General features: G+C 42.6%; 1 protein-coding gene across 1 annotated transcript in view; it reads right to left on the reverse strand.

Moving 5' to 3' along the window:
- LOC124012959 (juxtaposed with another zinc finger protein 1-like) overlaps positions 1–21,003 on the reverse strand; it is a 43,443-nt gene extending 22,440 nt beyond the window's left edge. The window contains exon 1 of the mRNA XM_046327056.1: positions 20,588–21,003. Coding sequence (XP_046183012.1) covers positions 20,588–20,702 — 115 coding nt within the window. The 5' untranslated portion in view covers positions 20,703–21,003. The remainder of the gene's footprint in view (positions 1–20,587) is intronic.
- Between the last annotated feature and the right edge of the window lie 830 nt (positions 21,004–21,833).

Consider the following 21,833-nt stretch of genomic DNA (forward strand, 5'->3'; position numbering starts at 1 on the left):
AACTCCAAAAACGGAGTGTGTGAGCATAAGAGTGTGCTGTGCGCATGTGTGCATGTGTGTGAGAGAGAGAGAGTGTACAATGTGATGAATGTGTGCTAAGCCACAAGTCCACACTACCACCATGTGGTCAACAGGGTAAAAAGCCCACTACACTGAGTGTAAATACAGTCAATAGCTGAATACATATGCAATGCAATGGGTTGTTGTGAATGTGTACAGCTTAATTCATAAAGCCTACCTACCTTAATTCATAAAGCCATAAAGCCTACCTTACGTACCTACGCAAGAACACAATTAGCTGGGCAAAATGGTGATCCTGCGTACTTGCGTCAAGTTTATCATTGATATTTTTGCTCCACAACTATGCAGTGCAGTGTACTTGACAGAGTGTACACGTATTTAATCTGATGTGCACATATCATGAGTCAACCACACTGTGCTTAAGTGTACATACTATTAAATATGTTTAAAGTTTAGAATATATTGTGTTTCTGAGTATCAGTTCAGCCTTGGCGTGAGCCTCAATACATGTGTAAGAGGAGACAATGTGTGTGTATGTATGTAATTATGGTTGTGTGTATAATGGTTCACAGATGACCAGAGCTAGATTATCTCTGTGCCATTTTTAACAGTTTCCCTCTCTCTCTCTGTGTGTGTGTGTGTGTGTGTGTGTGTGTGTGTGTGTGTGTGTGTGTGTGTGTGTGTGTGTGTGTGTGTGTGTGTGTGTGTGTGTGTGTGTGTGTGTGTGTGTGTGTGTGTGTGTGTGTGTGTGTGTGTGTGTGTGTGTGTGTGTGTGTGTGTGTGTGTGTGTGTGTGTGTGTTTGGTCTTGGAAGTACTTTTGCTTCAGACATTCACACCTCATAATTAAGAAAGAATGAAGACTTCCCACAGTGCAGGAGCACACCAAGGAGACCGGCAAACACCATACAACCTGACAAACAAACACACACAAAAAGCAGTCTCTCTCGCTCCCTCTCTCTTTCTGAATCTCCCACACACACGTCTGAGGTGGTCCACTGAGGTGGTCTTAAGCAGGTTTTTACTGCTGTGCTTTAATCATTCTACCTGCTGCTGAGATCCAGAAACCAGAACACTTAACCTACATACACTCTATGTAGAGGGGGAGAGAGAGAGAGAGAGAGAGAGAGAGAGAGAGAGAGAGAGAGAGAGAGAGAGAGAGAGAGAGAGAGAGAGAGAGAGAGAGAGAGAGAGAGAAAGAGAGAGAGAGAGAAAGAGAGAGAGAGAGAGAAAGAAAGAGAGAAAGAGAAAGAAAGAGAGAAAGAGAAAGAAAGAGAGAAAGAAAGAGAGAAAGAGAGAGAAAGAGAGAAAGAAAGAGAAAGAAAGAAAGAGAGAAAGAGAGAGAAAGGAGAAAGAAAGAAAGAGAGAGAAAGAGAGAGAGAAAGAGAGAGAAAGAGGAGAGAGAAATGAGAAAGAAAGAAAGAAAGAAAGAGAAAGAAATGAGAGAGAAAGAGAGAGAGAGAGAGAGAGAGAGAGAAAGAGAGAGACACCGAGACTGACGATATGTACTTGTCACAGTAGGAGGCCATTCCTTGTATTGCTAGAACAAAAGACGTACAGTACCAGTCAGAAGTTGACACATACAGGGATATATATTAATTCCAGAGTTTTTCTACATAATAGTGAATACATCAAAACTATGAAATAACACATATGGAATCATGTAGTAAGCAAGAAAATTTTTAACAAATTAAAATATACTGAGATTCTTCAAAGCAGCCTCTAAGGATGCACGATATATGGTGAACATATCGGAATCGGCTGATATTAGCTAAAAATGCCAACATCGGCATCAGCACGATGTTATTTAACTAGGCAAACTGACTTGCCTAGTTAAATAAAGGGAGACACACACACGTAAATGCCAATAAAATATTATTAGTTTGTCCCCGTTACTAGTAAAACTTAATCAAAACTTTTTCTTTCACGTACTTGCTGTGCTGTTTCGTTGTTCATTTGTTCAGTCGTTTCATTCTCAACCAGGATTTCTATGGAACGTTGTTTGGGTCTTTGCATATCAATAAAGATACACATCAAAAAACACTATTTGATGTGTCAAATAAGCTTGTTGACCAATCAGGATCTGAATATGACTGCACATCACATAATAATTTAACGCATTTATTTTTTTTAATGTACGTAGTTATTACACTATCAATCGTAGTTCATATGTCACAACGATTCATCGATACGTATGCTACGAGGCTGGTAAATTTGTCTCACGCACCTACAGCGCTGGTCATTAAAAAAAGCTAGCTATCTCATGGATGCAAACAATGTTCTACCCCAAAAACATAGCAAAACGACAAATGTGTTTCAGTAGCTATAGCTAGCTAACTATATAGATAGGTGTCATCATCTAAAATAACCCTAATTTATAAGATAGTTCTTATTTGATTAATGGTGGTCGGACCCATCTATGTGAAGCTAGCCACAATAAGGATTAGACACAATAGTGGAATTTGCAGTTCACCTTCAAAATAAAGGTATGGCATAATTCTACTATTTGTATTAATTTGCATCACTGTCAATTACATACTTTTATTTTGAAGGCAACCTGCAAATTCCACTATTGTGCCTAATCATTATTGTGGCTAGCTTCACAACACATAACCCGGTCCGGTCGAGCCTCACTAGCCAGATGGCTGCTTATAACGTTAGCTTTGGGCAACAGGGTTAAGTAACTGGCTAGCTATTTATTTTCAAGAACTAAAGTTCAATTTCAATAGGCGAACAAGTGACAACCTAGCTAATACTAGGTCACAAAGATTCCTAAATCATTGCTAAGAATTATGAAAGTGACTGCAGTTTCTACTGGTCATTGTTTTCAGGCTGGTTGTATTGGTGCTAGCTAGGTACCAAGCTAAAGCTTGCTACCCCAGAAGTTGTGGTCTAACAAATGATGCTTTATATTACCAACGCGGTTGGGTAAACACATTGTTCGTGGGCGCGTTTTCAGATTTTTTGTACAGCTTTGCATGTCAAAAAGGATAAATTAGCACTGTCAAAGACCCAAACGGTGTTCCATAGTATGTATGTTGTGAAGCTAATAGCAGTGACACTATTACTGTGTAACTCCAGTAGGGTAACATCTGAAAAATAGCATACTTGGTAGTGCGTACCGATGCGAACATCACCCACGACTGAAAACGGTTGATTGTCAAGGGCAATGAATTCCATTATCTTGGCTTTAATGGATTTCGCTATTGAGTTGTCTCGTTGCAATTTTCTTACTCTTTCAAATGACTGTTTCGATCCACACAGCAGACATTGTGGGCTAGATTAGGATTGCTGTGTTGCATGTGAACCGCAAAATGTTACGTGGAGTCATTGCATCATGTACCTATGTTATATAGGTATGCATGGCAGCTTTGACATTATTATGGCTGGGGGGCAGTAATTGAGTAGCTTGGATAAATAAGGTGCCCAGAGTAAACTTCCAGAGTAAACTGCCTGCTACTCAGGCCCAGAAATTAAGATATGCATATAATTAGTAGATTTGGATAGAAGGAAAACACTCTGAAGTTTCTACAACTGTTTGAATGAAAAAAACCTGAGAAGAAATCCAATCAGGAAGTGGGAAATCTGAGGTTTGTAGGTTTTCAAGTCTTGGCCTATCCAATATACAGTATAAAATTTGGTTTGATTGCACTTCCTACGGCTTCCACTAGATGTCAACAGTCTTTAGAACCTTGTTTCAGGCTTCTACTGTGAAAGGGGGGAGAATAAGAGCTGTTTGAGTCAGGTGTCTGGCAGAATGCCATGAGCTCAGTCTCACGCGCGCCCGTGAGTTAGCTGCGTTCCTTTTCCTTTCTAAAGACAAAGGAATTGTCCAGTTGGAATATTATTGAAGATTTATGATAAAAACATCCTAAAGATTGATTCTATACATCGTTTGACATATTTCTACGAACTGTAATGGAACTGTCGTCTGAACTAAGTGCCTGCCCCTTGTGAATTTGGATTTGTGAACTAAACGCACAAACAAAAAGGAGGTATTTGGACATAAATGATGGACTTTATCGAACAAAACAAACATTTATTGTGGAACTGAGATTCCTGGGAGTGCATTCTGATGAAGATTATCAAAGGTAAGTGAATATTTATAATGCTATTTCTAACTTCTGTTGACTCCACAACATGGCGGGAATATATATGGCTTGTTTTTGTCTCTGAGCACTGTACTCAGATTATTGCATGGTGTGCTTTTTACGTAAAGCTTTTTTGAAATCTGACACAGCGGTTGCATTAAGGAGAAGTATATCTTTAATTCCATGTATAACACTTGTATTTTCATCAACATTTATGATGAGTATTTCTGTAAATTGATGTGGCTCTCTGAAAAATCACTGGATGTTTTGGAAGCAAAACATTACTGAACATAACGCACCAATGTAAACTGAGATTTGTGGATATAAATATGAACTTTATCGAACAAACATACATGTATTGTGTAACATTAAGTCCTATGAGTGTCATCTGATGAAGATCATCAAAGGTTAGTGATTCATTTTATCTCGATTTCTGCTTTTTGTGACTCCTCTCTGTGGCTGGAAAAATGGCTGTGTTTTTCTGTGACTAGATGCTGACCTAACATAATCATATGGTGTGCTTTTGCTGTAAAGCCTTTTTTAAATCGGACACTGTGGTGAAATGAACAAGTTTATCTTTAAAATGGTGTATAATACTTGTATGCTTGAGGAATTTTAATTATGAGATTTCTGTTGTTTGAATATGGCGCCCTGCACTTTCACTGGCTGTTGTCAAATCGATCCCGTTAACGGGATTTCAGCTGTAAGAAGTAGACATCGGGTCGATACCGATGTTGGCATTTTTAGCTAACATCAGTCGATTCCAATATGTTCGCCGATGTACCGTGCATCCCTAATTGATACCAAGGTCTCTTTTACAAGGGCGCCCTGGATTTCACAATTACACAATCACGACAGTGTAGGAGCATAGGAAATACACCAATAAAATACAAATACTGTGTTAACCCTACGCAACACAATCATGCAAAACAACCACATTCCTCAGTAGAGGTCCTCAATCTACATTCTGAATTGCCTTTAAGGTATTCTAAAGAATATTCTTCGTACCTCACCTATGGAACAAAAGCAGTTTTTTCCTAAATCTTTTAGTGGCAGACAGAATGTCAAAGATTCGCCATCCTTGTGACCGGGTTTGGTATCTCATACTTCTAAATGTTAGTAACAACAATATTAGGTAATGCAGGAGTTTTAAAGGGCTTTATTAATTAACAGAATTAAGTGTTTCGACCTAACTAGCATACAACAGAATGTCAAGTAGGGCTGGGCGATACATTTGAATTAATCAAATTAATTAGATCTATGTTTTTGCATGATATTCCAAATGCCTTTGTCGCCAGAATCAAGGTTTAGTTGTTTTTCAGCTTTTATGAGTTTTAAGTCTGCTTTTTCTCATGGTGTATTTTTGGTCTCATCTTCTTTGCTCCTCTGTGCACATTCCCATTTACACCAGGGATCTGTATATAATGATGAGATGCACGCCTCCGCCCTAACAATGGGAGTTGTTCTCCGAAAGGCGGGAAGGCAGGCAACAAGATTAGGTCCAAAATATATTTTAGAAAGAGGTTGCTTCGCCTCTTCCTCTATGGTTTACACATACACCAAGCCGCTCCCCCTGCCAACAAAATTGAGAGATCTTCCTCTCTGACAAGTGGTTTAAACTCACCATTTGCATATGAGGTTTGGTCCAACAGAATCGGTCATATGGACACCAAAACATTATTTTACTGTAATAGAGAAGATAACTTTTCTAACAATACCCTTTTTATGTCTCAATTACTCACATTGCACGCAGAGCAGACACTACTAAAACGAGAGTATCACTGAATATTGATTCTGTAAAATGAATGCTCAGTTTGTCGTGGTATTGGGGTACCAAGTACCGGTAGAAGCACTATAGCCAAAGACCGTTTTAAAAATGTGCAATAAGCATAAAACAGAATTATATACGGAACTGGCAATTCGTTCTATTTCTCATTCTGAGAAATAAGGTAGGCCACTTGATTTCAACATCTGAACAAAGTGGACATGCTTTTCAAACAGTTGGAAACAGACAGAAGGGTGTGTTCGTAACAATTCAATTGGTCAACCTTGTTAGCTAGTAAATAGAGTGTTGGCTAAACTGAAATATAAAGATTAGCTGGCTAATTACTAGCACGTGGGCTTGAGAGATTGTTGATAAGACATGTATGTGCCTGCTACAAGAAGTTGGTCATTATTAGCGAATGTGTATTATGCATGGTTCTTGTTAAATTTGTAACTAAAAAGGGAATTTTCCAAGTGGCATGTATTTATGGATGCCAGGCTTCTCCAAATATTTGACCAATAAAAAAATTATACAATATTTCTCCCTCTCTCTGTGTTTTCATAATTTTCCGTCAATTCGCAACTAGCTGAATCTCACCAGAGAAATCAGAGTGGGGGAAACCGCGCCCCCTGTCTCAGTATGTAGCTCATGTATAGGATGCTGTCTGGAACAAAAGAGTATGCCATGTTGCTGCTGTGGCATTTGGTTGATTGATGCCAGAAAGCATTTGGCCTCCTTTGATACAAAAAACGATAAAATAATTAGCAAACTGTGGGCTGCCATAGTGCAGTCAGTTTGGATTTGGCTACAGAACAATCCCCCTAAAAATATGGACAATGACAGGTAGAAAGAAAGAGGGTAGATGTCACCCCCCTTATTCCCCCCTATTCACCCCAGTCACATCTACCCTCTTTCTTTCTACCTGTCCTTGTTCTGTATGTCTTGTTTTGTAATATTTACTTTGTACCTAGAACTCTGGGTCTTGTTGTTTCTGTCTGCTCGTTTATGTTAAGATAAGAATCACTCGAGTGGCGGGGCCAGCACATGCTGCCCAAAGGTAGATTAAAATGTTGAAATTGAGAGTGCGTTAAAATGTTTAAAAAATAAAAAGGTAAAAAAGCCCACCAAACCATCAAGATCAGCATATGTAGCACCTACACCCAAGCAGTATCCAATCCACCCCTCCCCCCGGCAAGCACCTTTACTCTCCTTAGTGCTGCTTTTGATACCATCGATCACCAGATTCTTTTGGAGAGATTGGCAGCCCAAATTGGACTACACGGTCAAGTTCTGACCTGGTTTAGATCTTATCTGTCGGAGATATTAGTTTGTCTCTGAAGATGGTTTGTCCTCTGACAAATCAACTGTAAATGTTGGTGTTCCTCAAGGCTCCATTTTAGGACGACTATTGTTTTCTCTATATTTCTTACCTCTTGGTGATGTCATTCGGAAATATAATGTTAACTTTCACTGCTGTGCGGACGATTCACAGCTGTACAATTCGATGAAACATGGTGAAGCCCCAAAATTGCCCTCCCTGGAAGCCTGTGTTTCAGACATAAGGAAGTGGATGGCGGCAAATGTTCTACTTTTAAACTCGGACAAAACAGAGATGCTTGTTCTAAGTCACAAGAAACAACAAAATCTGCCGTTGAATCTGACAATTCATCTTGATGTTTGTACAGTCGTCTCAAATAAAGCTGTGCAAGCCCCTCTACACTGGCTTCCTGTTAAAGGCTAGGGCTGATTTCAAGGTTGTACTGCTAACCTACAAAGCATTACATGGGCTTGCTCCTACCTATCTTTCTGATTTGGTCCTGCCGTACATACCTACATGTACCTATACGTACAGGTCACTGACCATCTCGAATCCCACCGTACCTTCTCCACTGTGCGATCTCTGGTTTCCGAGCCGGTCACGGGTGCACCTCAGCCACGCTCAAGGTACTAAACAATATCATAACCGCCATTGATAAAACACAGTACTGTGCAGCAGTCTTCATCGACCTTGCCAAGGCTTTAGACTCTGTCCATCACCATATTCTTATCGGCAGGCTCAGGAGCCTCGGTTTTTCTGATGACTGCCTTGCCTGGTTCACCAACTACTTTGCAGACAGAGTTCAGTGTGTCAAATCGGAGGGCATGCTGGCCGGTCCTCTGGCAGTCTCTATGGGGGTCCCACGGGGTTCAATTCTCGGGCCGACTCTTTTCTCTGTATATATCAATGATGTTGCTCTTGCTGCGGGCGATTCCCTGATCCACCTCTACGCAGACGACACCATTCTGTATACTTCCGGCCCGTCCTTGGACACTGTGCTATCTAACCTCCAAACAAGCTCCAATGCCATACAACACTCCTTCCGTGGCCTCCAATTGCTCTTAAACGCTAGTAAAACCAAATGCATGCTTTTCAACTGTTCGCTGCCTGCACCCGCACGCCCGACTAGCATCACCACCCTGGATGGTTCCGGCCTAGAATATGTGGACATCTATAAGTACCTAGGTGTCTGGCTAGACTGTAAACTCTCCTTCCAGACTCATATCAAACATCTCCAATCTAAAATCAAATATTCACTCACGCCGCCAAACTTACCCTAGTAAAACTGACTATCCTACTGATCCTCGACTTCGGCGATGTCATCTACAAAATAGCTTCCAATACTCTACTCAGCAAACTGGATGCAGTTTATCACAGTGCCATCCGTTTTGTTACTAAAGCACCTTATACCACCCACCACTGCGACCTGTATCCTCTAGTCGGCTGGCCCTCGCTACATATTCGTCGCCAGACCCACTGGCTCCAGGTCATCTACAAGTCCATGCTAGGTAAAGCTCCGCCTTATCTCAGTTCACTGGTTACGATGACCACACCCACCCGTAGCACGCGCTCCAGCAGGTGTATCTCACTGATCATCCCTAAAGCTAACACCTCATTTGGCCACCTTTCATTCCAGTTCTCTGCTGCCTGTGACTGGAACGAATTGCAAAAATGGCTGAAGTTGAAGACTTTTATCTCCCTCACCAACTTCAAATATCTGCTATCTGAGCAGCTAACCGATTGCTGCAGCTGTACATAGTCTATCGGTAAATAGCCCAACCAATTTTACCTACCTCATCCCCATACTGTTTATATTTATTTACTTTTATTCTCTTTTGGATACCAATATCTCTACCTGTACATGACCATCTGATCATGTATCACTCCAGTGTTAATCTGCCAAATTTTAATTATTCACCTACCTCCTCATGCCTTTGGCACACAATGTATATAGACTCTTTTTTTCAAATGTGTTATTGACTTGTTAATTGGTTACTCTATGTGTAACTCTATATTGTCTGTTCACACGGCTATGCTTTATCTTGGCCAGGTCGCAGTTGCAAATGAGAACTTGTTCTCAACTAGCCTACCTGGTTAAATAAAGGTAAAATATATATATATATATTTTTTAATTCTACATTCACAAGACGCAGGCCTCCTTATTGTCTTTAGAATTTCTAAGCAAAAAGCTGGAGGCAGGGCTTTCTCCTATAGAGCTCCATTTTTATGGAATGGTCTGCCTATCCATGTGTCTCTACTTTTAAGTCTTTATCGAACTCATCTCTTCAGTAGGTCCTACGATTCAGTGTAGTCTGGCCCAGGAGTGTGAAGGTGAATGGAAAGGCACTGGAGCAACGAACCTTACTTGCTGTTTCTGCCTGGCCGGTTTCCCTCTCTCCACTGGGATGCTCTGTCTCTAACCCTACTACAGGGGCTGAGTCACTGGCTTACTGGTGCTCTTCCATGCTGTTCCTAGGAGGGATGCGTCACTTGAGTGGGTTGAGTCACTGACGTGGTCTTCCATATCCGGATTGGCGGGCCCCACCTCGGGTTTGTGCAGTGGGGGAGATCTTCGTGGGCTATACTCGGCCTTGTCTCAGGATAGTAAGTTGGTGGTTGAAGATATCCCTCTAGTGGTGTGGGGGCTGTGCTCTGGCAGTGGGTGGGGTTATATCCTGCCTGTTTGGCCCTGTCCAGGGGTATCGTCGGACGGGCCACAGTGTCTCCCGACCCCTCCTGTCTCAGCCTCCAGTATTTATGCTGCAATAGTTTGTGTCATGGGGCTAGGGTCAGTCTGTTATATCTGGAGTATTTCTGCTGTCTTATCCAGTGTCCTGTGTGAATTTAAGCTTTCTCTCTCTCTCTCTACCACCCCCCTGACCTCCTCCCTATAGGCTGCCTCGTCATTGTCGGTTATCAGGCCACTGTTGTGTCATCGGCAAACTTAATTATGTTGTTGGAGTCATGCCTGGCCGTGCAGTCATGCGTGAACAGGGTGTACAGGAGGGGACTGATCACGCACCCCTGAGGGACCCCGGTGTTGAGGATCAGCGTAGCGGATGTGTTGTTACCTACCATTACCACCTGGGGGTGGCCAGGATTCAGTTGCAGAGGGAGGTGTTTAGTCCCAGGGTTCTTAGCTTAGTGATGAGCTTTAAGGGCACTATGGTGTTGAACACTGAGCTGTAGTCAATGAATAGCATTCTTACTTAGGGTTTTATTTTGTCCAGGTGGGAAAGGGCAGTATGGAGTGCAATATAGATTGTATCATCTGTGGATCTGTTAGGGCGGTATGCAAATTGGAGTGGGTCTAGGGTTTTTGGGATAATGGTGTTGATGTGCGCCATGACCAGCCTTTCAAAGCAATTCATGGCTACAGACGTGAGTGCTACAGGTCGATAGTCATTTAGAAAGGCTACCTTAGTGTTCTTCGGAACAGGGACTATGGTGGTCTGCTTAAAACATGTTATTACAGACTCGGACAGGGAGAGGATGAAAATGTCAGTGAACACACTTGCCGGTTGGTCAGCACATGCTCGCAGTACACGTCCTGGTAATCCAGCTGGCCCTGCAGACTTGTGACTGTTGACATGTTTAAAGGTCTTACATCATCTGCAGAGAGCTTGATCACACAGTTGTCCGGAACAGCTGGTGCTCTCATGCATGTTTCAGTGTTATTTGCCTCGAAGCGAGCATAGAAGTAGTTTAGCTTGTCTGGTAGGCTTGTGTCACTGGGCAGCACTCGGCTGCGCTTCCCTTTGTAGTCTGTAATGGTTTGCAAGCCTTGCCATATCCGACAAGCATCGGAGCCGGTGTAGTACGATTCGATCATAGTCCTGTACTGACACTTTGCCTGTTAAATGGTTCATCGAAAGGCATAGCAGGATTTCTTATAAGCTTCCGGGTTAGTGTCCCACTCCTTGAAAGCGGCAGCTCTAGCCTTTAGCTCAGTGAGGATGTTGCCTGTAATCCATGGTTTCTGGTTGGGGTATGTAGGTACGGTCACTGTGGGGATGACATCATCGATGAAGCCAATGATTTATGTGGTGTAATCCTCAATACCATTGGAAGACTCCCGGAACATATTTCAGTCTGTGCTAGCAAAACAGTCCTGTAGCTTAGCAACTGCTTCATCTGACCACTTTTTTATTGACCGAGTCACTGGTGCTTCCTGCATAAATCTTTGCTTGTAAGCAGGAATCATGAGGATAGAATTTTAAGGTCAGATTTGCCAAATGGAGGGCAAGGGAGAGCTTTGTATGCATCTTTGTGTGTGGAGTAAAGGTGAGTTTTTCCCTCCCTCTGGTTGCACATTTAACATGCTGATAGAAATTTGGTAAAACAGATTTAAGTTTCCCTGCATTAAAGTCCCCGGCCACTAGGAGCGCCGCCTCTGGATGAGCGTTTTCCTGTTTGCTTATGGCGGAATACAGCTCATTGAGTGCAGTCTTAATGCCAGCATCGGACTGTGGTGGTATGTAGACAGCTACGAAAAATATAGATGAAAACTAGGTAGATAGTGTGGTCTACAGCTTATCATGAGATACTCAGGCAAGCAAAACCTCAAGACTCCGTCGTTTCTTCTTCTCCGTCGTTTCTTCACGCCAATGACGGGGATTTGGGCCTGTTCCCGGGAAAGCAGTAGGTCCTTCACGTCGGGCTCATCGGACTCGTTAAAGGAAAAAAAAATATTCTGCCAGTTCGTGGTGAGTAAACTCTGTTCTGATGTCCAGAAGTTATTTTCGGTCATGAGAGACGTTAGCAGCATAATATGTAGAAAATAAGTTCAAACGCAAAAAAAACGAACATAAAAACACAAACGGTTAGGAACACGTAAAACGTCAGCCATCTTCTCCTGCGTCGTCCATTTAGCAACATTGATTGGACTAAATAGTTTTTGGTATCTGTACGTTTGTTTTCAGTGTATTAAACTAACCATGGCCTTGTTGATTTGATGATGTTTAAAATGGTGCTGGAATAGCAGAGGCAATGTGTCTGTTGTCTTTGTGTGGACTTCCGGTAACGCCGTGGTTCTAAAATCAGTACTTTAGTAAACTGTCGAAAACATTGCTTGCTTGACCATGCTGCAGGTGATAACTGTTTGTATGCCATATTTGCTTTGTGGGTTTTGTGATTAAACAAATATATGTGTAGTTGAATTTATTCCGCCGCTGTGTGACTTGTCTTTTTGTTGTCACCACCTTATTGTATATCGTGGTCACGTATGAACTAAGAGATTATAGAGCAAACATTATTATCACAACATAGGTTGTAATATAGCTTTTTTAGTGTCTCGTCTTCCTCAGTGATTTTACCCACGCACCACTACTGCTTTATAGACAGACTTGAAAGCCAGATCAGTGAATATTGCAACAGCAAAAACAGGTTAACCCATTTTGATAAAATCATATTAGTGGGTCTTATGGTTGTGGAAGGCTTGTATTTAGCCTAGGTATAACGTCACAAGCCCTGAATTCGTTAGATCATTGCTACCTGTTTGAAATGCAGTGTATTTGACCTTTAAATTGTACAACAACACTTAGAGAAAACATTAAGATATATATAGTAAATCGCCCATAAGTTGTTTTTTTTAAAGAAAAAAAATTATTGAGACATGATTTTTAGGCCATATCGCCCAGCCCTAATGTCAAGCTCCGCAAAGCTAATCACATACTCTAGAACGTTGGAGATGGGGGAGGGGTGAATTAAGTAAACCAGGTGCAGAGGGGGAGAGCAATAAATGTTCCCCAACTTTATGGCTTCCGTTCACCTAGCAGGACAGGAAGCAAGTATACTCCTGATACCGCCACTGTAACAAGAAGGCAGGCGCGCACACACGCACGCACGCACGCACGCACACAATGGAGAAGTGGTCCCGTGTGTCTCAGTTGTTAGAGGATGGTGCTTGCGTCACCAAGGTTGTGGGTTCGATTCCCAAGGGGGAAAAGTATGAAAAATATATGCACTCACTACTGTAAGTTGCTCTGGATAAGAGTGTATGCTAAATGAAAATAAATAAATAAATAAAATCAAACGGAGCTTGTGTCACAGCTGTCACACTGGTCCAGTGCTCTCCAAAAGACAGTGTGTGGAGTGTAAATTGGGGGCATAAGAGAGTCATAAATATAGTCCAAATTTGTGTTCCTGTCATTAAATCAGCTACCCATCAAACAGCACTCTACGGACTTCAACACAACATTGCTTTTCTGACCAACAGTCTACTACTGCCTCCTACCGGTCAAAGATAAGGCCCCACCTGTGTGTGTATTTTTTTGTTTAACTATACTTGTGGGTAACAGAAGTCCTCACAAGGATAGTAAAAAAAAGGAACATTTGGGCGGGCAAGTTTTGCTGGTCCCCATGAGGAAAAATGCTATTTTAGGCTTAGGCTTCGGGTTAGAATTAAGGTTAGGTTTAGGTAAAGTTTTAGGGTTTAAGGTTAGGCTTAGGTTAAATTTAGGGAAAATAGTATTTTGTATGGGAATCAATTATTTGGTCCCCACAAGGATAGCAATACAAAACTCTCTCTGTGTGTGTGTGTGTGTGTGTGTGTGTGTGTGTGTGTGTGTGTGTGTGTGTGTGTGTGTGTGTGTGTGTGTGTGTGTGTGTGTGTGTGTGTGTGTGTGTGTGTGTGTGTGTGTGTGTGTGTGTGTGTGTGTGTGTGTGTGTGTGTGTGTGTGTGTGTGTGTGTGTGTGTGTGTGTGTGTGTGTGTGTGTGTGTGTGTGTGTGTGTGTGTGTGTGTGTGTGTGTGTGTGTGTGTGTCACAGCAGGCCAAGAATGCAGGTCTTGTTTTCCAGACTGCTAATTAAGCCAGAGTGTGTTTTAATGCGTTTCTGAAGCAGCAGGCACCGGATGGAGAGAAAAAAGAGGAGAGTGGGGAAAGAGAGGGAGGGTACACCCCTCTGTAATTAGACTTCCCAGTGCATGTTGGGGCTTTCAGGCCCTGCGACTTCTGAGGGTGTGCGTGTGTTGTGGTGGTGTATTTTCCATTCTGGGACACACTAATTGCCTCGTTACGCCCAGACAGGTCATTTGGAGCACACACACACACAACTTCCATGTCACACCTCAGCATTGAGTTCAGAGGGGGAGAGAGGAAATAGCCACCAACACACCAGGCATCAACAACAAACATGGACACTGTTCAAATACTTATACAGTGTTACCCTACCTTCCACCCTTCCTTCCCACCTCCCTCCCTTCAGGTCCTGGATTAAATCACTGATCTGACATGACTGGGTTGACATGACTGGTTTAGTAAGATATGTTGTAGTGGAATCATTGCTTTCACATCCTACCCACATAACGTAATCACACAAGAAAAAAACACATATGCCTACTGCAAAAATCGAGTTGAGACAAACCAATAACACAGGAAAGGATGCCTATTTCAACTATAGAGACACACTCCACAGTTGGAAATGCAACAGTACAGTAGTCAGTAAGCAATAGCAAACGTTTAACAGAACAGTGAAAAGAAACAGTGCTACACTGGCCCCTTCTGGTCACAGACGGATATACAGTGCCTGTACTATCATTACATTATATTAGCAGACTCACATACACAACGACCTTAGATCTAGGTTACATTTGACAGCTAACAGGATACATGATTAACAGAAACAAGTTGTACTAGCAACATTTACCAATTTAGGAAGCACTGTGTGTGGCATCTCTGCCTCTCTCACTCTCTGTTTCCCTCTTCTTCACGCTCTTCCACTCCTCTTTCCTCCCCTCTCTCCATCTCTAGGTAGCACAGGGGAAGGGGTGGTTTCAGGCGAGAGGCAGGTATGTACTTGTTCAGGTAATGACAACAGAACACTGGCAGTCTGGCACACAGCTAGCCAAGGCTGACATCACTATATTGCTCTTCTCTGACCCCACACATCTAACTTAAAGACATGATCATACATGTAACCTACATACAGGACAACCCTGTACCTCAGAAACACAAATGTGCACAGTCCTGAAGGGCCACTGAATGTCTGTAGATTATCATTTGTCCTATATAGACACTGATATAAAATGCAACATGTAAAGTGTTGGTCCCATGTTTCATGAGCCAAAATAAAAGATCCCAGAAATGTTCTATATGCACAAAAAGCTGATTTCTCTCTATTACATTTACATTTAAGTCGTTTAGCAGATGCTCTTATCCAGAGCGACTTACAAATTGGATGTTTTTACACACATTTGTTTACATCCCTGTTTGTCAGCATTTCTCCTTTGCCAAGATAATCCATCCACCTGACAGATGTGGCATATCAAGAAGATGATAAAACAGCATGATCATTACACAGGTGCACCTTGTGCTGGGGACAATAAAAGGCCACTCTAAAATGTGCAGTTTCGACACACAACACAATGCCACAGATACAGTGGGGCAAAAAAGTATTTAGTCAGCCACCAATTGTGCAAGTTCTCCCACTTAAAAAGATGAGAGAGGCCTGTAAATCTTCATCATAGGTACACTTCAACGATGACGGACAAAATTAGAAAAAAAATCCAGAAAATCACATTGTAGGATTTTTTATTAATTTATTTGCAAATTATGCTGGAAAATAAGTATTTGGTCACCTACAAACAAGCAAGATTTCTGGCTATCACAGACCTGTAACTTCTTCTTGAAGAGGCTCCTCTGTCCTCCACTCGTTACCTGTATTAATGGCACCTGTTTGAACTTGTTATCAGTATTGTGGACACCTGTCCACAACCTCAAACAGTCACACTCCAAACTCCACTATGGCCAAGACCAAAGAGATGTCAAAGGACACCAGAAACAAAATTGTAGACCTGCACCAGGCTGGGAAGACTGAATCTGCAATAGGTAAGCAGCTTGGTTTGAAGAAATCAACTGTGGGAGCAATTAGTAGGAAATGAAAGACATACAAGACCACTGATAATCTCCCTCGATCTGGGGTTCCACGCAAGATCTCACCCCGTGGGGTCAAAATGATCACAAGAACGGTGAGCAAAAATCCCAGAACCACACGGGGGGACCTAGTGAATGACCTGCAGAGAGCTGAGACCAAAGTAACAAAGCCTACCATCAGTAACACACTACGCTGCCAGGGACTCAAATCCTGCAGTGCCAGACGTGTCCCCCTGCTTAAGCCAGTACATGTCCAGGCCCGTCTGAAGTTTGCTAGAGAGCATTTGGATGATCCAGAAGAAGATTGGGAGAATGTCATATGAAACCAAAATATAACTTTTTGGTAAAAACCCAACTCGTCGTGTTTGGAGGAAAAAGAATGCTGAGTTGCATCCAAAGAACCCCATACCTACTGTGAAGCATGGGGGTGGAAACATCATGCTTTGGGGCTGTTTTTCTGCAAAGGGACCAGGAGGACTGATCAGTGTAAAGGAAAGAATGAATGGGGCCATGTATCGTGAGATTTTGAGTGAAAACCTCCTTCAATCAGCAAGGGCATTGAAGATGAAATGTGGCTGGGTCTTTCAGCATGACAATGATCCCAAACACACCGCCCGGGCAACAAAGGAGTGGCTTCGTAAGAAGGATTTCAAGGTCCTGGTGTGGCCTAGCCAGTCTCCAGAACTCAACCCCATAGAAAATCATTGGAGGGAGTTGAAAGTCTGTGTTGCCCAGCAACATCCCCAAAACATCACTGCTCTAGAGGAGATCTGCATGGAAGAATGGGCCAAAATACCAGAAACTGTGAGTGAAAACCTTGTTAAGACTTACAGAAAACATTTGACCTCTGTTATATACCCTTTGTTGGCAATGACAAAGTATTGAGAAACTTTTGTTAGTGACCAAATACTTATTTTCCACCATAATTTGCAAATAAATTCATTAAAAGTCCTACAATGTGATTTTCTGGATTTTTTCCCTCATTTTGTCTGTCATAGTTGAAGTGTACCTATGATGAGAATTTACAGGCCTCTCATCTTTTTAAGTGGGAGAACTTGCACAATTGGTGGCTGACTAAATACTTTTTTGCCCCACTGTATCTCAAGTTTGTAGGGAGTGTGCAATTGGCATGCTGACTGTAGGAATGTCCAAAAGAGCTGTTGCCAGATAATTAAATGTTCGGGGCGGCAGGGTAGCCTAGTGGTTAGAGCTTGGACTAGTAAACGAAAAGTTGCAAGTTCAAATCCCCGAGCTGACAAGGTACAAATCTGTCAATTCTGCCCCTGAACAGGCAGTTAACCCACTGTTCCTAGGCCATCATTGAAAATAAGAATTTGTTCTTAACTGACTTGCCTAGTCAAATCAATAACAAAAATGATCTACCATAAGCCGCCTCCAATGTCATTTTAGAGAATTTGGCAGTACGCCCAACTGGCCTCACAAAGACAGACCACGTGTAACCACGCCACCCCAGGACCTCCACATCCGGCTTCTTCACTGCAGGATCGTCTGAGACCAGCCACCTGGACAGCTGATGAAACTGAAGAGTATTTCTGTCTGTAATAAAAAGCCCCTTTGCAGGGGAAAACTCATTCTGTTTGGCTGGAACTGGCACCCCAGTGGGTGGGCCTATGGTGCCCAGTCATGTAAAATCCATAGATTTTGGCCTAATTCATTCATTTAAAAAGACTAATTTCCTTATATAAACTGTATCTCCGTAAAATCGTTGAAATTGTTGCATGCTGCATTTATATTTTTGTTAAGTATATTTCATGTCTGTGGGAAGGCTCTTTGATATCAAGGCTACTTTAGAGGAGGTCCCGTTAATATTGATGACAGAGTTCCCTTTCAAAATTCGGCAACAAAACCTAGCATGATGCCACCGAATAAACCCGATCAATGGTACTGGAGTTCCAGCGGATGATGAACAAGCATACTATTAGATTCTCTGACACTAGAGGGCAGCGCTGTATCTCTAAACATGGACTTCAGACTTTCTGCAGCTGAACATGTCTGAGTCCTGGTGGACAACCCATCATATCAGTAATGAAATTAGTCTGTTCACCTGCACAGAGAATACTCATCTTCTGTAGTGTAATTATTGATTTGGTAACAATTGAATGGTGAATATACTGCACTGGTTGAGCACAAGAAGAACCAAAGACAAACAAGAAAACACAAACACACACACACTCCTTGCTGAGTGGACAGATCTAATGAGAGTATTGATATGATTATGTGTTATTAATGGTGTCAGTCATTGTAGCGATGCAGCTGTAGGGTTGATTCATTGACCCCACTGATCAGACTGGTGACCCCTGTTCTGCTCAGCTGCCTCAGGAGCCAGATGGTGAGTGTTTGTAGGGAGGGGGTTATATTTCTATCCTTGTGGGTGCTAGGAATCCCCATGAGGAGTAAAACAAGGAAAATTCTCCCTTGTGGGGACATTTCCCAGGTCCCCACAAGGACAAATGCTATTTTAGGCTCAGGGGTTAGATTTAAGGTTAGAATTAGGGTTAGGTTTAGGTAAAATTAGATGTTTAATAGAAATACATTTTAGGTTCCCACACGTATAGTAATACCAAACGTGTGTGTTTTGATTTACTATCCTCGTGGGTACTGGAAGTCCCCAAATGTCCCCACAAGGATAGTAAAACAAGCCTAAAGGCTTAGGGGTTAGGTTTAGGGTTACAATAAGGTTTAGAATTAGGTTTGGGGATAGGAGTTTAAGGTTCAGTTAAGGGTTAGTGAATATAGGATTTTGCATGGAAATCTATTTTAGGTTAGGTCCCCATGATAATAGTCAAGCATGTGTGTGTGTGTCTGTATACAGTATGTGGATGCGTGCTCACTGCTCTAAGCCTACCAGAAATAATAATATTGCTAAGCTCTGAGATAACCTACTCTCTGAGATAGATAGCTGACCCTTTCTCTCATCAGCTGATGTGAGTGGGTATATGATGTATGGTGATGATAGGTCTTCTGCCACACCTCCACCAAAACTCCCACTGCACCCCTGTCCTGTAATTAAACAACATCACGGTCACAGCTGGCTGGGGCGGAGCCTTCTTTGTATGAGAGGCAGCAGGTGTGCTGCCCCTCGGGCCAATAGCATGCTCCCATCCCCCTCTGTGACAGCCTGTCTCCATGGAGACCAGCTCAGTGGAGCATCCCTTGCCCGCCCCGCCCCCTCCATGTGTCCATGCTGGTATGAAACACATGGAAAAAAGCAATGGGCATACCATTGGTATTAACGTTGCAAAATACATAGCCCTAAATGTTATTACCTCACATGATAAAATGACTCATTTTTTAAATCTAATGGGCAAGATTAGATAAGAGGTCTGATTTAGGGGCCTCCTTGCTCCTGTGACAACCAGACCAAAGGACACATTTGTGGACTTCCTCTTCCGAGAACCCTGTGGTGTTTTGGAGTAAATTGCCATGTTATTGTCTGACCTGGCTGGGCAAATCCCGATCTTTCATGCATAGATAGCATTGATCATCCGATTAGGCCTATTCTTATGAGATAACCTAATATTTGGCTCATTGCCGCAGCTGTTTTGTGATGAGTAACTTAGACAAAAAAAAATTGTGGCATATTAAACCTCTAAGGCCTCGTAGTTATGATAACTATGCGCAATAGTTTATGGTGAAAATAGTGCGTTGTGCGACACTGATACATAGGCATATGTTTAATAACCATTTATATTTTTATATAAAATGAGTGCAGTCTAAATGATTGATGATTGCTGCAAATTTGAACTGTAGCATATTGCCTAAAGCCAAGCAAATGATATGAGCGCCTATTTGGTGGTAATCTGCAACAAGTTGAAACATTATATCGTTACATTTTTGCAAATCAAGCACCTGAGAGACTGCAGACTGGAAACAATCTATCTAGAAAAAGGGGAAACAACGTTGCTGGCACAAAATTCAAAACATTTCAGCTGACAACAACCAAATAATATGATAAACTCTGACTTACAAACAAAACATAGGCTACCTGATAGGTACAAGTCTACTACTAAACTAGCGGCATTTATTATTCTAGTTGTAACGGAGTCGAGTCAAATCAATTATAATTTACAATTAAGTATTATCTTAATGCATGTTCAGGGTGAGAACAGCGAAGTACTTGTGATGACAATGGCGAGAGATAAATCTCAATCAGCGAAAGGTGCTCTGCTGCATTGTAACACGGGCCTAAATGTAAACACAACGACAAATGCAAAACCTCTGCCTGGCTAGACTACACTAGCCTAGCCACCTATGACAACGTTAGTAGTTTATTTTTTTTTAAATAGCTAAACTTACGCCCTTGCTGCATTATAAAATAATGCAAAAATAAATCCAACCACTAAATCCGAGGGGAAGTTTGTTTTCTCATTTTTTATTCTGCATTTGCAGCGAAAGGGTAGCAAGCAGGCAGGCATAGCGGAATGCAATGGAACCGTGTTCTTCTAGCCTAGCATTGGGCTAGCTAGCTAACTATGCTACCTCTCTCCCTCCCCAACTCACCGATGTGATTGTCCTCGATGTGGACGATGAGCTCGGCCAGAGACTCGAACTGGAGCCCACAGCCCCCGAACCTGCAGGAGTTGGAGAAGAAAGACGCGGCGGCGATGCCTGTCATGGTGGCTGACTAGTGCATTCACTGGGAGTTCGGTAGCCGAGGCGGGCTTTGGATCCAGGGAAGGAGCAGGGGAGCAGTGTATCAGACACCGGGCGGCCAGGCAGGACAGTCACAGCAGCGGCAAACGCAGCTGGAGGTTGTCAGTAGTTACCCCAGCCACAAAGTCATAAACCCCGCCTACAATGTGTTTTCTTCAAAAGGTCGATGTCCGCGCCCGCGCGGAAATCTATTTAGCATCTAATCAAAAATCTCCATAAAAAACTGTCAATTTAGGGCCTCTAGAGTGGTGCAGCAATCTAAGGCACTGCATCACTACAGACCCAGGCTGTCATAGCCAGCCGTGACCCAGGACACAATTGGACTAGCATCATCCAGGTTAGGGGAGAGTTTGGCTGCCAGGGATTTCCTTGTCCCATTGCACTCTAGCAACTCCCTGTGGCAAGCTAGGCACCTGCACGCTGACTCAGTCACCAGCTGGACTGTGTTTCCCCTGACACATTGGTGCAGCTAGCTTCTAGGTTAAGTGAGCAGTGCAGCTTGGCAGGGTCATGTTTCAGAGGACACATTTTTATTGAACCCTTATTTTACCAGGTAAGATGCCTGAGAACATATTCTCATTTACAGCAACAACCTGGGGAATAGTCTCAGGGTCAAGGGATGAACGAGCCAATTGTAAACTGGGGATGAGTAGGTGACCATGCTGGTATGAGAGCCAGATTGGGAATTCTGCCAGGACACCATGCTTAACACCCCTACAATAAGTGCCATTGGATATTTTAGTGACCACAGAGAGTCACGACACATGTTTAACATCCCATCTGAAAGACAGCACCCTACACAGGACATTTTTTATGTATTTCTTTAGACCAGAGGAAAGGGTGCCTCCTACTGGCCCTCCAAAACCACTTCCAGCAGAATCTGGTCTCCCATCCAGAAACTGACCAGGACCAACCCTGCTTAGCTTCAGAAGCAAACCAGCAGCTGGTTGCAGGGTGACATGCTGCTGGCTCTCAACCTTTGTCTCTCCCATATACGTAGGGGAGGAGTTGCAGCGATGGGATAAGACTGTAACTACCAATTGGGGAGAAAAAGAGGTAAACATTTTTTTTAAATAAAAAAATATGTACATAT

This window comes from Oncorhynchus gorbuscha, linkage group LG24, assembly GCF_021184085.1.
Source record: "Oncorhynchus gorbuscha isolate QuinsamMale2020 ecotype Even-year linkage group LG24, OgorEven_v1.0, whole genome shotgun sequence".
In the NCBI taxonomy this organism is placed as follows: Eukaryota; Metazoa; Chordata; class Actinopteri; order Salmoniformes; family Salmonidae; genus Oncorhynchus; species Oncorhynchus gorbuscha.